The sequence below is a fragment of the Centroberyx gerrardi genome, chromosome 5 (assembly GCF_048128805.1).
Source record: "Centroberyx gerrardi isolate f3 chromosome 5, fCenGer3.hap1.cur.20231027, whole genome shotgun sequence".
NCBI classification, from domain to species: domain Eukaryota; kingdom Metazoa; phylum Chordata; class Actinopteri; order Beryciformes; family Berycidae; genus Centroberyx; species Centroberyx gerrardi.
This window is the reverse complement of record NC_136001.1, coordinates 15825748-15841302: the sequence shown is the minus strand read 5'-3', so window position 1 is coordinate 15841302 and position 15555 is coordinate 15825748. Positions and strand designations below refer to the sequence as shown.

The 15555-nt window shown below is 41.9% G+C and overlaps 1 protein-coding gene across 14 annotated transcripts in view; it reads right to left on the bottom strand.

Annotated features, from left to right (window-relative positions):
* atp2b2 (ATPase plasma membrane Ca2+ transporting 2) overlaps nt 1-15555 on the bottom strand; it is a 63748-nt gene that overhangs the window by 9781 nt on the left and 38412 nt on the right. For 13 of the 14 annotated variants that reach the window (XM_071897787.1, XM_078283391.1, XM_071897786.1 and 10 more), the window contains 3 exons: nt 14707-14949; nt 5014-5255; nt 4118-4352 (listed from right to left, as the gene is read on the bottom strand). In XM_071897787.1, the coding sequence (XP_071753888.1) occupies nt 4118-4352; nt 5014-5255; nt 14707-14949 (720 nt within the window). The remainder of the gene's footprint in view (nt 1-4117; nt 4353-5013; nt 5256-14706; nt 14950-15555) is intronic. The other variant, XM_071897792.1, reaches the window with a different exon arrangement.

Here is a 15555-nt window from a genome sequence, read left to right as displayed (position 1 = left end):
ACAGGATGGAACACCACATGAATCCACCACCGCAATGTGTACGTATACATTACACTGCCAAAGCAAGCTGTTCATGCATGCGCACACAGAGTTACTAACTCATTTAAAGAGTAAGGGGGCGGACTACTAAGTGAAATCTATATAGTGAGGGAGGGCAGTGACAGTCAGCTCTTTAATGAGCTGAGAGGGTAAACAAACAGAAACAGATACAACCTCATCCTACTTATAATCTTACATCTTATAATTATAGGCCTCCTCACATTAACTGCTAAAACTCCGGCTCAGCTGAACGTCCTCTGAAGATTTCAGTGTGTAGCTTAAAAGATTAAAAGTACATTGCTTTCAGAAAGTATTCAAATTATTGTAGATATCTCTAGAGATAACTTAAGGTAGTAAGGATATTAAAACAAATTTGGATGCACCTTAATTCAGTTTAGAGTGTCGCTGCAAAGGGGTTGAATAATTATTGACTCAAAAAAAAAGTAAATAAAATTGTGTGTACATCAGTGACAAATAATCAATTTTAATTCAGACTGTAACACCACAAGATGTGAAAAAAGTCAAGGGGGTTGAGAACTTCCTGAAGGCAATGTAAATAAATAATGGCAACAACCACAACTATCCACTTATAGGTCTATTTACATCAGTAATAATACATGTGCTAAGTTGGAAATGAGTTAATTGGAAACAGCTACAGATACTGTAGAACAGCAGACACAAACTACATTATTCCTTCAGTAATCATATTATGTGTAACATGGTCTGAGAAGGTAAACAAGCACTTACAGTAGATACAGTAACAAGGAGAGCTAATTATCACATCTAGACCCTGACCCAATCAATGCTCAAGATATCACTTTCCCATCTGCCTGTCTGTCTCTCTGTCTGTCTGGTTTGACTCTTGGCCTCTCCTTTCCCTTGGACTCTCTCTGCTCTAGTTGACTGGTCATCCGAGAGAGGAGGAGGAGGAGAGAAGAGGAGAGGAGAAAGGAGGAGTGGAGAGTGGAGACTTATTAAAAATACAGTCTGGCCTGCCAGAGGTGGAGGGTAGGAGGCTAGTAGGTGAGACTGCAGAACAAGGCTCTAATGTCTCTAATATGGATGTGGTTACACTCTCCTTTTTCTCCCTTTCTCTCCCTATCGCCTCTTTCTCTTCCTGTTTCTGTCTCTCCTTCTCAACACCCCCCACCCCCGAGGCCCGTCGTCCCTGTACCATGAATCTGATTTTGATTCTGTCTCTCTTTCTCTTTCCCTCCCTCCCTCCCTCCCTCCCTCTCTCTCTCTGTCTCTCTCTCTCTCCCTCCTTCTCTCCCTCCCTCTCTGTCTCTCTGTCTCTCTCTCTCTCTCTCTCTCTCTCTCTCGTCTCTGGGGCAACCCTGCGGAGCTGCCGGTTGCTAAAAGAACATCTCATTCTGGAAGATGAAATTAGCGGCTAATAAACAAACCAAAAACATGTTTACCAGTCTGCATGACCTTTTAGACGGAGGGAAAGTCATCAGATTTCCAATTATTAGCAAATATTAGCTACCGCCGCACTAACAGGCCTGGGTAGATGTTGCTGGAAAGCACTAATGTTCGGTGCCCTGCTTTTACACCTGGGCTATTGAAAATGTCAGATGTTAAGTGACATGCTGCGGCGGAAGAGAAGGGAAATGATCCAAACTGCCAGGCTTTTCTCCAGTTTGTGTCTGGCCTTTATGCTGATACAGCAGCGTGCATCGTTTTGACCATTCCTGAGGTGGGCAGCTCATCTCTTTCTCAAGGCAGCTTGTGTTACGTGGAGATAAGAGTAGAGTAATGCAATAGGAGGCATTTTTAATACCTAAGGTTTAACATGATTGTCCCGGATTGATAGAAACAGACAGTTGCAAGCCCTCCTTCATATTTGGCTTTTTTTTTTCCATATTTGTTTGTGTTTTGGGAGCTTTTTCTCAGGATGGCATTCTGTAACTTGCTCTGAAACACGACAACCTCAAATGCTCCGATACAACAGGGGATTCTTGTTAGCTTATTTGGTTGTTCATATGATTGTTTGCTTATTCATTTTGAGGAGGATGGGATCTCTTTTTCCCTTCTCTCTGTAGTTTTTTTTTCTTATCTAGGTCTGTTCAGATGCTTACATAACTGGGCCTCAGAGAGAGAGAGAGGGAGAGAGAGGGAGAGAGAGAGAAGAGAGAGAGAGAGAGGGATAGGGATAGGGACAGAGAGTCGAAAGAAAAAGACCAAACAGAAAGGTGAAATAGTCAAAGCTATGGAGAGAGAGATGGAGAGGGAGAGGGAGAAAACAAATGACAGGGAGAGGTAGAATGAGAGACATTGGGGGAGAGTGAGGAGGAGGAGGGGGAATGGAAAAAGATGAAAGGAGGAAGTTGAATAATGCAGTAGTTAGTTAGTTTCCCGTCTTCCTGTACGTGTGGAGGAGCTGTCAAGTGAGGTCAGTTTTCCTACTGTACACGGATACTTCTCTCCAGCCCGGTCTCCACTTTCTCTCCCCCAATCACACTCCCCCTTTCCTTGAAAAGTGAAAATCCATTTTAAAACATGTGAGCTGCTCAAGAAAATTATCTCTTGATGAATCACTTATTGCATTAGTCTTGCCCTCTGGATTCTGTGTTTGAGAGAGAGAGAGAGACTATGCTGCCTTCACAAATAGAGAGTTGGTCCAGAATGAGATATTGGGAAAAAAGTAACACCTACTTTGACAAGATAATTGAAAACCAAATTATTAAAACAAGTGATGTTACTTTATAATGTAGTAGGCAAGTTAAGTATAAGAGATATCAAAAGTTTTCCCCCAAAATGTATATATAGTGGTTTGGAAATTAACTCTTCAAATATTGTTATAATTGTCCAAGATCACAACTAACAACTCTAACTAAAACTAGGCCTCCACCTCAGAAGGCATGTGATGTGTTCAGTGTCTGCAGTTCTCTACAGTGTATGTGTTTAAAATCATCACACTGAATTACAATAAACAGTTCACATACACTCTCCTCCCTCTATAACTACACCCGCCGCTTGCTGCTTCAGCTTTTCTTTTTCTTTTCAGCTCTTCGGTGAATTTCATTCTCACGTTTTTGCCCCTTCTCGTTAAACCATACTCATATGTATCTTTACACGGGTCTCCAAAAAAAAAAACAAGCCTATAGACCCATTTTGTGACCACAGTTTAAGAAATATTGCACTGTTGTACATCTTCTATCTCCGGTGTAAATCAACAACAAACTATATTCTGTTTTTCAAACCTATGTGCATAGTCTGCTGTCATGTTGAGGTACTTAACCATCATTTATTCTCGTTCTTATCACTTTGATATGGCATGCACACTATCTTCACACACGGCACAACCTTGCTGTGTTTGAAATAACAAGCCCACCCTCAAGCTTATCTACTTTCTGTTTTGAACCCAGTGTTGACGTAAAGGCTGTAATTGACTTCAGTGTCTGTCATTTCTAGGTTGTGTCTCGGTCAACTGTCTCTGATGTATGATGATGAATTGTATCTTCTTTTTCAGATCGTTGCCACCTCTCCTGTATAACTGCAACTGTACTTATTGCATTTAATTCGTAGATACTGTACTGTATGTGCTACCGTGGATATCCTCACAAAAGTAGGTACTAAAAGTATTAGTATTTATGGAGAACCTTTCAAAACCAAAGTTACAAAGTGCTTCACAACAAGGAACGAGTGTGAAGAATGTAGTGCAAAAATAAAAACTGAAGATACTGTAAAAATATACATGGCAAAGAGATAAAAAGACAAACAAATGACAATAAATTAATCAAATCTTATAGAAAAATTACAATTCAATAATGAATGAGGCAACTTGGCTAAAATCAGTCCAGGATTAAAGGTAAGCTTTTCGATAAAAATAGGTTTTTGGAAGATGATACTGACTAAGCTAGCCTGAGTTCCATTCCACTGGTTTACCTAACCCATAAGCTTTAATTTAAACTTCAAGTTAAAATGTGTAATGCTAAAATGTATATGGCTAAATGGCTGATGGTAGTGTGCATACTACATGCCTAACCTTAACTCCTCACAGTACTATATCACTATTAGATCACACACACACACACACACACACACACACACACACACACACACACAGTCGTACCTCTGGCCTGACAGGGTCCTCTATCCCAACAACAGTGATGGCCACCAGGTCGCTGAGGATGTTGTTCTCATCTTCCCAGCTGGGCTCAGGGTCGGCAGGAAAGTCACGGTACGCCACGCAGATGGTCCTCAGGCCGTCGCACGCCATGGGTTCAATCACCTTCTTCACCATCTCGTCCTTGTCCCGTGGACGGAACATCCTCGGCTCACCCACCTCGTTCAGGATCCGGCTGCATCTGGGAAGGGGTGGGGGGTGGGGGGTGGAAGTTAAACTCTCAGGCCCAGTTGCAGTTCTTTGGTATTATAACTTTGGTGTCATCATGCAAAATGTGACCCAACACGGAAAACCAGGCCAACTGTGGGAGATGGTGTTTGTTTTTCATAGATTAAATTCAGAGATTTAAAATGGTACTGTATATTATATAATACAGATCGATAAATGTTTTTGTTTGAATTAGTAATTATTGAATCAAAAAAGTGCATTTTGATCTCCTGTAATCTCCTCTCTCTTGCTCTCCTGTAAAGTTAAATGGCCTCATGGCGTTTCACCACAAATGTCAATTTCCGCCATTTTTTACTGAAACTGATAGCTGACACTGTCCACCACATGTGGGGAAAAAAACACCCAGGACTTAAAATAAGCCTAACCATTGTTAAAGCATTGTAAAATATTAAAATTGCATGACCTTCAATGGAAAATCAGCCCATTCTCAATCCCTAGAAAATGTGCTGCGCAGTTAAGTACAATACAATATACTGTATACTCAAATACAATGCACTCATACACTGAAATATAATAAAAAATGTTACTATTTTACTGAATTCATTTTCAACCAGGACACATGACGTTATCATCATTATTACTCCTTCACTTTAATCACAAAGCCAGCGACTCACTTCTTGAGGACGATCTCGGAGGCTCCCTTGCTGTACATGCGGAAGCTCCCATCAGGCAGTTTGACGACGGTGCTCATGGACTTCCTGACAGAGTTGAACGTGTAGACCTTGTAGAGCTTCTCCTCCGGGATCTGGTTCCTGATTGGCTGGTAATCCCGCTTCAGGTCCAAGACCAATCCCAGCAGGCCGCACTCTGTCTTGTTGCCCACCTGCTTGGGCAGACCGCCCTCCTTATCTGGGGGCTGGATAGAGAGGCAGAGAGAGAGATTTTAGGTTAACTTTTTATTTTCATCCCGACATTTGCTGCAACATATTTCCTCCAAGTTCAAATACAGCTGAATCTTTACTTGTCATCTAACTGTGGTTGTTTGGCCATTATATGCTTTGGTAATGCAAATTATTTTAAGTTTGTTTTACCCTTCCTTTCCTTTAAAATCTGTCTTACTTTACTATACTTACAAACATGTTTTTATTCCATATTCCATTACTGTGTTTTCTGATGTGGAGCAAAATCCTGGAGAGGAGACTCAAGAGTCCAGTTTAGCACAGTTAAAGACTAAATGTGCTGTTTCTTCTATACAGAGAGGAGGATGTGATCTATTCTATTCTATTCTATCCTCTCCTGTTCTGGGAATGTGATTCTTTTCCTCAGCGCAGTGCAGCCAGTGTAAGGCTAGAAATAGCAGCTAGTGATAATTAACTAGCTAGCAGGTGAAAGGGTTGCTGTGTGTGGGAGGGTAGATGAGATGGATGGAAGGAATTTGGATGCTTTCATTTCAGACAAGCGGCTCAACCCATTTCAAAATGTAGCTGGAAACAGCAACTATGTTTTCACCATAGATGCACATTAATAGATTCATTTTTCCCTTTTTGTTTATCAACATGTTTGTCTACACTTGTTTCTTTCTGATGTTATGTTGATCCACAAAATGTGTTCCCTGTTCAGTAAATGCCTCAGTATTGACATATTTATATGACTACATGGATTTAGATACAGCATATATAGATACAGCATTTGATGTAGTTCTTTACATAATATTACATCTATTGAGGTTCTAATTAGATGATTTGTACTGGACCAGGGAAATGCTATATGTAATGTCTTCCAGAGTTAGGGTGTGTTTATTATATGTGCGTGTGTGTGTATGTGTGAGTGTGGAGAGTACAGGTGCTATACATGCGCATTTGTGCACACACTTATGTGCACTCGTGTGTGTGTGTGTGTGTGTGCGTGCGTGCAGACGCGTGTGCATGTGGCCAGCTTGTGGAACACTCTCGGCGTTGCCATGGTAATACTGGGCAAAGCATACTTCGGAGGAGTGACACGTAGAAGAGAGGGTGCTCTCTGCCACTTGGGGATTCTCTCTCTTTCGCTCTGATTCTCTCTCAGGATTCTCACTCATGTTGCTTCAAGTGTCTCCTAGTATCTTTCTGCGTTTCCCTTTTCATCTTCCCCTCTCCCTTTTTATCAGTGAATCATTTTTTTAATTTTCTTATTATTTCCTGAGCCTCACTCCATTTACCCATTCTCTGTTTCCAATATAAATTGTCAATATGACAGAAAACTATCAGTCACAAATATGTATACTGGCATATTAGCATATAGCGTGACAATCCATCTTTCTTTGAAAACATCCATTTTCCATTTCAGCCACTGTCATAGAACAGATCTCATTATCATCATTATCCTAGTGAGACCATAATATGCAGTGAGCTGACAGCACACGTGCACACACACACACGCACGCAAACACACAGAAACACACACACACCCACACACACACACGCATTGACAATCATAGTGACACTGATGCTCATAAGTCTGGACACTTCTGAGAGAGTGCAATCCTTCCTGTCATTTTTCATAATCTGCCTCTTCACATAATCACACATTCTCAAGCTGATTTTCATCTTAGTTTGACAAAAGATAGGTGGGTATAAATGTTCAGGTTCACTCTTAGGTATCGCCAGTCTCAGTGCAAGACACCATTGCTTGTCAAGAGAGAATAACCACTGTTTTGGGCAATGCAGATTTTCATTACTGTGAAATTGTGTCAACAACAGCAAGCAAGTGACATGCATGCTGTTGTCTTATACAGTTTTATAAAACATTGTCCTATTTGATTGTAGAACATGTTACATTTGGTTCATTCGGATCCCTATTAGCTGGCACTGAGGCGACAGCTCGTCTTCCTGGGGTCTTGCTATACAGTACCTTCAGTATGCTTGACACCTACACTGACAGCTAAAGAACAGCCTGTCAACAACACACACACACACACACACACACACACACACAAACACAGAATGTCAAAAGCACACCGAACACAATGTTTGACTTGCTGCTAAGCAGACACCTTCAGTCTGTGCTATTTGCCCTAAAATAGACTGACTGCAGGCTTGCTGTTCTGCTTCTGAACAAGCCTCCAACCTAGATTAGATTTAAAAGGATAGCTTGACATTTTGACGTTTTGAATTTTACTTTGTTGTTGTTTTCTTCACTCAGCACTTGCCACAGTGTGTGGAGAAAGATTCTGTATCGGCAGTGCAGTTAATCAAATTAATGGCTTGTTGGCATTGGTACTGTAACATTCTTCAGCCAGTGAGGACTCTTGTCCACATGCTAACGAGGTTTTGAAGCGGAATGCTAATAAACTGCTAATGAGACATTTTTAAGATAGCTGAGGCACAAAAATGCTAAAACATCTTTCTCTGCAGTAAATATGAAAATATGACTAAAAATGGATTGAGGTTCCTTTTGCTTACTCTGGAGAAATGTTTTTATCTGATATAGAGTTAGCTAACAATGCGTAAATTCGACATATAAGACAAGAGATGTGAGGAGAAATGACAAATACAATGATCTATCTAATTATCTATGTTGGAAAACGTGGCTGAAAACATTTTGAAAGTGATGTGTCTGCTTCTGAGGTTTACAAACCATATTTGTTTACATTTTTCTAAGGAATTATGAATACTGATTCATTTCCCCTCAGAAATATTTTCCCTCATCTTTCAGCTGTAGTTGAAATGGAGCTGCTGTGAGCCAGAGGTTCCAGTTGAGAAGGCTGGAGAAAGTCATCTCAAATCTCATTAATCATTAAAACCCAATCAGAGTGCTGGCCCGTGTTCACCTGGTAATTGGACATATCTGGTTAATGTTCAGCTGTGTGTCTCACAGCCGCAAACAGACAGGAGCATAAATACTTTATACCATGTTTGTGGTAAATAACAGAATTAATCCCTTTTCTTAATGACCAATGATTACATTAGGAAGACATTGCCTGTCATTGGTTAATGAGGGGATGATACTAATGGTCTCATCTGCATTGTTTGTTAAGTATTTGGGAGAATAGGCTCCTAGCAACAGATAAACATCAACAACAAATGTGAATGAGTGGCTGAAAAGAATACAGATGTAGAGTTCTGATTGGGTCATATTTGAGTTTTGGACTTCTATGTTTTCTTTACTCTAAATTTCTTTCACCTTCACCCATAGTTTGATTCCCAACCATACTAAAAATGTATATGAATGTATATACAGTATGTATAAATGTATATATAAAACATAAAATGTATATAAGGCGCCTTTGAAGACCCATATCTAGCAGATGGAAAATTGGTTATGGTCATGGTTTATAAAGAATTTGTGCAGTTTCTTACACTGGCAATGAATTTGATTTAGGTCAATGGAGAACATAAAGAGATGGAAACCAACCAGACCTGCCACACAAAGGCTAAAAATCTTCGATTCCATCCCTGACTAGGACACAAAGAAGTGTTCAAAGAGACAAAGAGTACAAAGAGGAACATCAAGACAGACAGCCGCGGCAAAAATAAAAGCAAAACAAGGGGGGAGAAAAAGCTATGAATAAACAGAAAATGAACAAAAGCGAGATAGCAACACCGCTGCCTTTTATTCTCTGAGATTCCCCTGCGGTCCGGTTTGACGTGGGTTCCTACGCACAGGACAGGAGCTGGCATGGGATGCCCTAGGTTGGCATGGCTTGACTTGGGTTGGCACGGCTTGGCCTGGACGTGGCTGAAGACCAGCTGCCCTCTCCCTGGTCCTTGGGTGCTCCCGCAGGCAAGGACATATGCCAGAGGGAGAGCTGGCAACCTTACTTCCTATTCCACCTGGGGCTCTCCTTAATCCATCCCTCCCGTCCCTTCTATCCCTCTTCTCTCCATCTCTCCCCTTCTTCCCTTTTCTTTTCGCACTCGCCCCATCACCCCTGTCTGTCGTCCTTCCTGCAGGTCAGGAGCCCCGTTCCTTCCTGTTTTTCCCTCTGTCGCGCCCTCTTTTTTTCCTTTCCCTCCTTCCCTCACCGTCTCTCATTCTCTTCTTTCCCTGTCCACCTTTGCTGCACTTTTTCCTCCCTCTAGATGCCTTTCTTCTGTCTCCTTTTCCTCACCATCAGTTTCCCTGGTCCCTTTCACTGCCCTCCCCTCTGCCTTCCCTCCTCATTCCCTCACTGCATGTAGGAGTGGATGATATCCTACCACTCCACATGACTGTACCAGCCAACTGGGCTAAAGCCTGGAGGCGTGCTAGAGGACAGTAATACAGTCTTCCAGTCCAAGATGAGGACACTTGTGACACGAGCGTGGTTTCCTTCACTACTCCCTTTTTCTATCTACTTTCCATCCCTCTTTTCTCTGCTCCCCTCTCTCTTGTCTCTAGAGTCTTCTCTCTTCTTTCTCCCTTTCTCCAGTTTCTTCCTGCTCCCCTTCTCTTCCTCTTTCTCTCCTCTCCCCCTTTGCATTTTCTCTATAGGCTCCACTCCATAGCTTTCTCATAATGGCCCTTACTTGTCCTTCTGCTGCTGACATTTGATTTTTCCAATACTAATAGAAAGACAAGAGATAAACCTCAAATCCAAATTCAAAACAAAGCCCATGTCATGTCTGTTACACCCTGTTTCTTGGTCTCTGAAACCATTTGCTTGATTTCTCTTCCAGCAAACAGAAAGTTACTCTGTACCATTTCTGATTTAAGAGTGTGCATGTAACACCCTCGTTTCCTTTTCATTTTCCACACCCACAGACACAAGCAAAAGAGAGCGTGTCAATTCTGAAAATAATGAACATCATTTCCTTTGTACTTAACTACCACTTATCCCTGATTCCTCTATTCAAATTCTAGTTACATTCTGATACTGGTTTCCCAAGTCTATTAGAAACATGATTACTGAAGCATGACAAAATCCATCATGTCATGAGTGAGGGAAACACAGGGACCCGCTTTAGCTTCGCGCCTCTGCAACATCAAAACACTGTCATTGCAATGTGATGACGACTTCTCTTTCACTGCCATGTCAGCAGCACTGTCAAGTCTGTAAGCAGGTGCTGGACACAGAAAGATAGCCATGAAATAGAGAGCAAAGAGAAGAGAAGAGAAGAGAAGAGAAGAGAAGAGGAGAGAAGAGAAGAAATGAGCAGAACACAGCATAAGAGAGGGGTATGTTTTGATCTGCAGTGGATTTCTCTGTCTCTCTCTCCCTCTCGGTGTCCAAAACTATTCCAAATGTGGGGACACTGGGTGCTTCTAGCTACAGACGTCCAAGACACTCTCGTCTCTCTTCTGACTTTGTGCAAACAAGCACGCAGCATCCAGATGACAAAAGCACAGCGAGCCAAAGCAATTATGTAAAGATCTAACTCGCTACTGAACACAAGCTAGGCAGTTCATTATAATTACAAAACAAAAACTGCTCACTGTAGAGGGATAAATGGATTGTTCCATACTTTCCATGTGCTGAATTCTCAGTTTTTCTATTTTCTATATTTAAGCATCATACAGTTAGATGGATATTGCGTCTATTCATTTACCACATAGTGATCTAATTGCCACTGCCCTCCGTAAGCACCAATATTTCACAATTAAAGCCATCACCTCACATCTGTGTGTGTGCATGTGTGTGTATTTGTGTGTGTGTGTGTGTGTGTGTGTGTGTGTGTTATCTACCTCTCCTGTCCCTGACCGGAGTAATGACCCGAGCAGGTGGTTGAAGCGACATGAGACTGAGCTCCCAGGACACTCACACAGCCATGCTAAACACACACCACTGTGTTGCGAGAACATACACCTGCGATCTGAATACCTCCTTCCCCTCCTACAGTGTCGGTATTCCTGATATAATAGATGTGTGTGTGTGTGTGTGTGTGATGTTTGCATGCACGTGTGTGTGTATGGGCATTGTGGGTTTCACACTGGTGGAGGATTGTGTTTGTGTGTGTGTGTGTTTGTGTTTTTGTGTGTGCGTGTTTGTACGCCTGTGTGCCTATCTGTTCAGAATATATGAATAGCTGTATGTTTGTGCGCACATGTATAATTCTATAGGCATGTGCATGTATGTGTGTATACTATATGTGTGCACAGTGTAAATGTGTGTGAATTTCCCCCCTGAGGATGAGGCGTCTTCACTTTACAGCCTGCATGTGCTGACAGAAGAAGCAGAGCTATACCAGTCGCTTATTATGGAGCCAGAGAGGCAGTGGGGGGACTGATATGGGTATCAAAGCCTGCCTCTTTGCCTTTGTGCCTTTGTGTGGTGGCCATCAAAGACTTCCATAGCCATCCTGGCATCCCACAGGATTGGCCTAAGAACACACCAGCCAGTATACTGCGGGGCTGGAGTGGCTCTGAGGGAATGGGGGCGGCCGGGGGAGGGAGGGATAGACTGAATACTCCTCAAAACGCGCTTTCTCTGTTCCTAACTTCCTTCCTTCCTTCCTTCCTTCCCTGCATTCCAATCTAAAGCCCAATCAGTTCTATCTCTCTATCTGCCTGCTAGTCTGTCCATGTATGTATGTATGCATATGGATGGATGGATGGATGGATGGAATGTAAGTGGATAGGTGGCCAGCTAAGTAGGTAGCTAGGTAGGTAGGTAAATAGCTAGGAAGGTACTGTAATAGACAGTAAGTAGGTAGGCCCATCTTAATTCAAGTTAAACTTCTACTGGCCTGCCTACTTTGGTGCATGAGGTAACCTCTTTTATGAATGAAGAGATTAAAAAAAGGGACTAAATGTGCCATTTAATCCACCAGCAAAGTCTAAGCTGCAGTCTGATGGTGCTAGATTCTGTCAAGCTCAGCAGCTATGAGGTACAATAGTCTGATGTAATGCAGCACAGCATTCCTCCAGGTTTTTGAAGAGGGATAACATCTTGTTAATGTAGCACGTCTGGGAAGGGAAATGCTGTGGGGAAAGAGAACTAGAGGCAGGCTCATAGTTCAACCACAGAAACAATTCACAATGTCCGTCTAGTTTCACCAAAGTGAAAATGGAAATATCAGCCAGACTTAAAAGGAGATACTTCATCTTTGCATTACAGTATTTCCTCTACAGCTTTGGTTGAAGTGTGGTTGAAATTTTCACCTCTTGATCACATGCTGTAGCACTCATTCTTGGAATCCACTGGTCAAAATCACACTTACAGGGTGATTGTTTGGGCAGGTGGAGGTATGATGGAGCAAAATTGCGAAAATACCGTGAGCAAATCAAAGGACCACAACTGTATACTGATTACAGTTACAGACTGCAATGTGTGTGGTGGTGGTCCTGCTATAGATACACAGGGAAAGGAGGGGTTAAATGGGAATAAACACCATTCTTCCCATCCACACTACAGTTTTTTACAGTGTTGGTGAATCAAATCGAAAAACTATTTGGTATTTTTCTTACCCTGCCATGATGGTGGCTATATAGAGTTGTACATATTTGGATATCTGCACTGTCAACAGACATGAAAACATGAAAATGCGAAGAACAAACAACTTTGTAATACTGAACCGATGAGAAGTGAAATCTGGGTAAGCACAAAGCTGTAGCACTCCATCTTGGAAACGCGGTGACAAACACTCTGTTTGCACTCGGACTGTGATTCGTGCCTCGAGGGGCCGGAAGTGAAATCTGTGGGATCCTGTTCTATCGCAGATGTCCTGCCTGCACAACTCATTCCCTATGCATGTTCCATAAGGACATTTGTCAGTTGGTCAACCATCAATGAATAGACCCTACATGGGTTTACTAGGGTAGTGACAGACAGACACACACGCAGATGGTCTGTGTGTGTGTGTGCATGCAGGTGTATATGCATGATCATGCCAGGAAAAGGATTACTCCAGCATGTCGCTCCGACAGTTTGAAGACATCCTGATCTTGGCCATCTTTATACTTAGAATATTTTTGCCAAGTATTTTTTATTACGGAACTAAAATTAACTCCACAATAATTCAGGGACATACCACTGGCCTGAAGGCATACTGTGCACACAGGTGTAAACAGATCATGGTACAGTATGTGTGTATGTTTGAGGGTGTGTTAGTGTGAGTGTGAGAGAGTGTGTGTGTCTGTCTTTCTTTCTTTCTTTCTTTCTTTCTTTCTTTCTTTCTATCCATCTATCTAGCTATCTATACCTGACGCGCATTTCTTATTGCGTGCAGGTGTAATTGGCTTAGAGAAAATCTCATTTCCCTGCATTCACTGTAAACAACAGACCATCTCCAGCACTCAGACAGATTGGATTCAATTACAGTCTGCTACGCTCTGAATATCAGATAAGACAAAATTACACAACCATTCTCAAGGTGACGAGTAGAGTGAATGCTTGATGAATCTAAAGCAGCAGCCAAGGACACTGACTGCCTACTGTGCCAAGATGTGTAGGCAATGCAGAACTTTCAATCTCTGGCTGTTTCAGGACTGCTCACATCATATGGTTTTACCGTTCACACAGAGGGGGCTGACAACTAAGTAGCTCACCACAGATATTTAAGTCTTAACTAAATAGGCTTTAGCTTAAAAGAAAATATCGGTCTTAAATACTGTAATATAGGTTCACTGAGGGTGCCAAGTGTCACTATTAAAATAGGGAAGGTGTTTATGAGAACCCTCACATTTCATATGAGAGATTATAACACTTGCTGAGCATAAAGGTTATCACAATATCAAAATTTTACCATTTTCGAACAATAATTTTCCACTCTTTAAAATAGTTTCAAGGTAATTTGAGGCAGTAAAAAAGAACAATATAGAATATAAATGAAAGGCAGAAGCAGAAAGTTACAAGTGCAACAAAACTGCTATCAATTCTGTATTCTCCTTTAAAATCACTGTCAGTGAGGAAATAGCTCACTCCACTCTACAGATCAGAGCACTGAAGACTGGTCACTGCATGTCTGTGTATGCATCAATATCCATTAGTGTAAGTTGCACAGTTTTTAATTTCTTTGCAATTACAAGATTCCTCGAAAGCAACACTAGCGTATCAGTGTGGTCTTCTGTAAGGCTGGACCATCTGCTGGTGCGGAGGCTCCGCTGCACACGCCATCATGCCTGAGAAAATTATTCAACGTGACGCTGAAGACGCACAGAGAATGTGAGAGGAAAGAGCGAGCGAGAGGTGAGAGGCGGGGCTGCTCCATGTGAACTGGCTGTGTGTGTGTGAGTGTGTGTGTGTGTGTGTCTCCCCTTCTGTGTGTGTGTGTGTGTGTGTGTGGGTGTGTGTCTGAGCATACTGCCGAATACAGGCTTCTGTTTCCTTTCTTTTCTGCCCGCCCTTCATTTCAGCAAGTCAACTTGTGGCCCCTTTTCGTGCGAAATAGCGAGGCTGATATCGAATGTATGGCACATACATTATTCTGTTCTTTCGTTTCTACAATGGCTATAGGTGGCAAATATCTTACCAGGATCTTGGTAGTATATGCGCTGTTGATGGAGATAGAATTGACCAGTAAGTCCAGTGATTTGGGTGGCAGAGCTCCGGGGTCTGGGATTTCTTTGTAGTGGACATCTCCTACGTAACACTGCACAGCCGTCATGCGGTTGGTGGTTAGCGTGCCGGTCTTGTCGGAGCAGATGGCGGTGGCGTTGCCCATCGTTTCACATGCGTCCAGGTGGCGCACCAGGTTGTTGTCTTTCATCATTTTCTATTGGCAGGAAACAGTATGTTGATCATGAAATTGTGCAATATTTGAAAATGCTTTAAAATATTTGAACTACTGGAAGTATGCTTGAATTAACTTATCAGACACTTGTATCACTTCATTTTCAGTGTCAATACTGGAAATACAGAAAGAGTAATTTCCGCACTCACAAAATATGTTAAAATTCTTATTTAACGCGCAGCAGCAGACAAAGAAAGTAACGAGTTTCAGCACTTGGCCTTCATCAGCGTTTGTTTCTTTGTCTGCTGCTGTGCATTGAATAAGCATTTTAACATAATTTTGTGAGTGCGGATATTCATCTTTTTGAATCATTATGTCCCCCTAGAGTCTGCATCCAGTACAGTCTCAAAAGCTTTGAGTTGAGTGGGCCAGCTTTTTGTTCAATACTGGATATACACCCAGGCCTGGTGTGTATACATGAATGGATCACAATTACCTCTACATGCAAGGTTCAGAAGTCTGCAGAAGTATAGTGCAATTGAAATAAATAAATTAATTAATTAATGAATAAACACATAAACTACAGGACATTTTTGCCAGCCTTCAAAAAAGCAAAAGTGTATCTTATCAGCAGCGATTAAGGTTAGG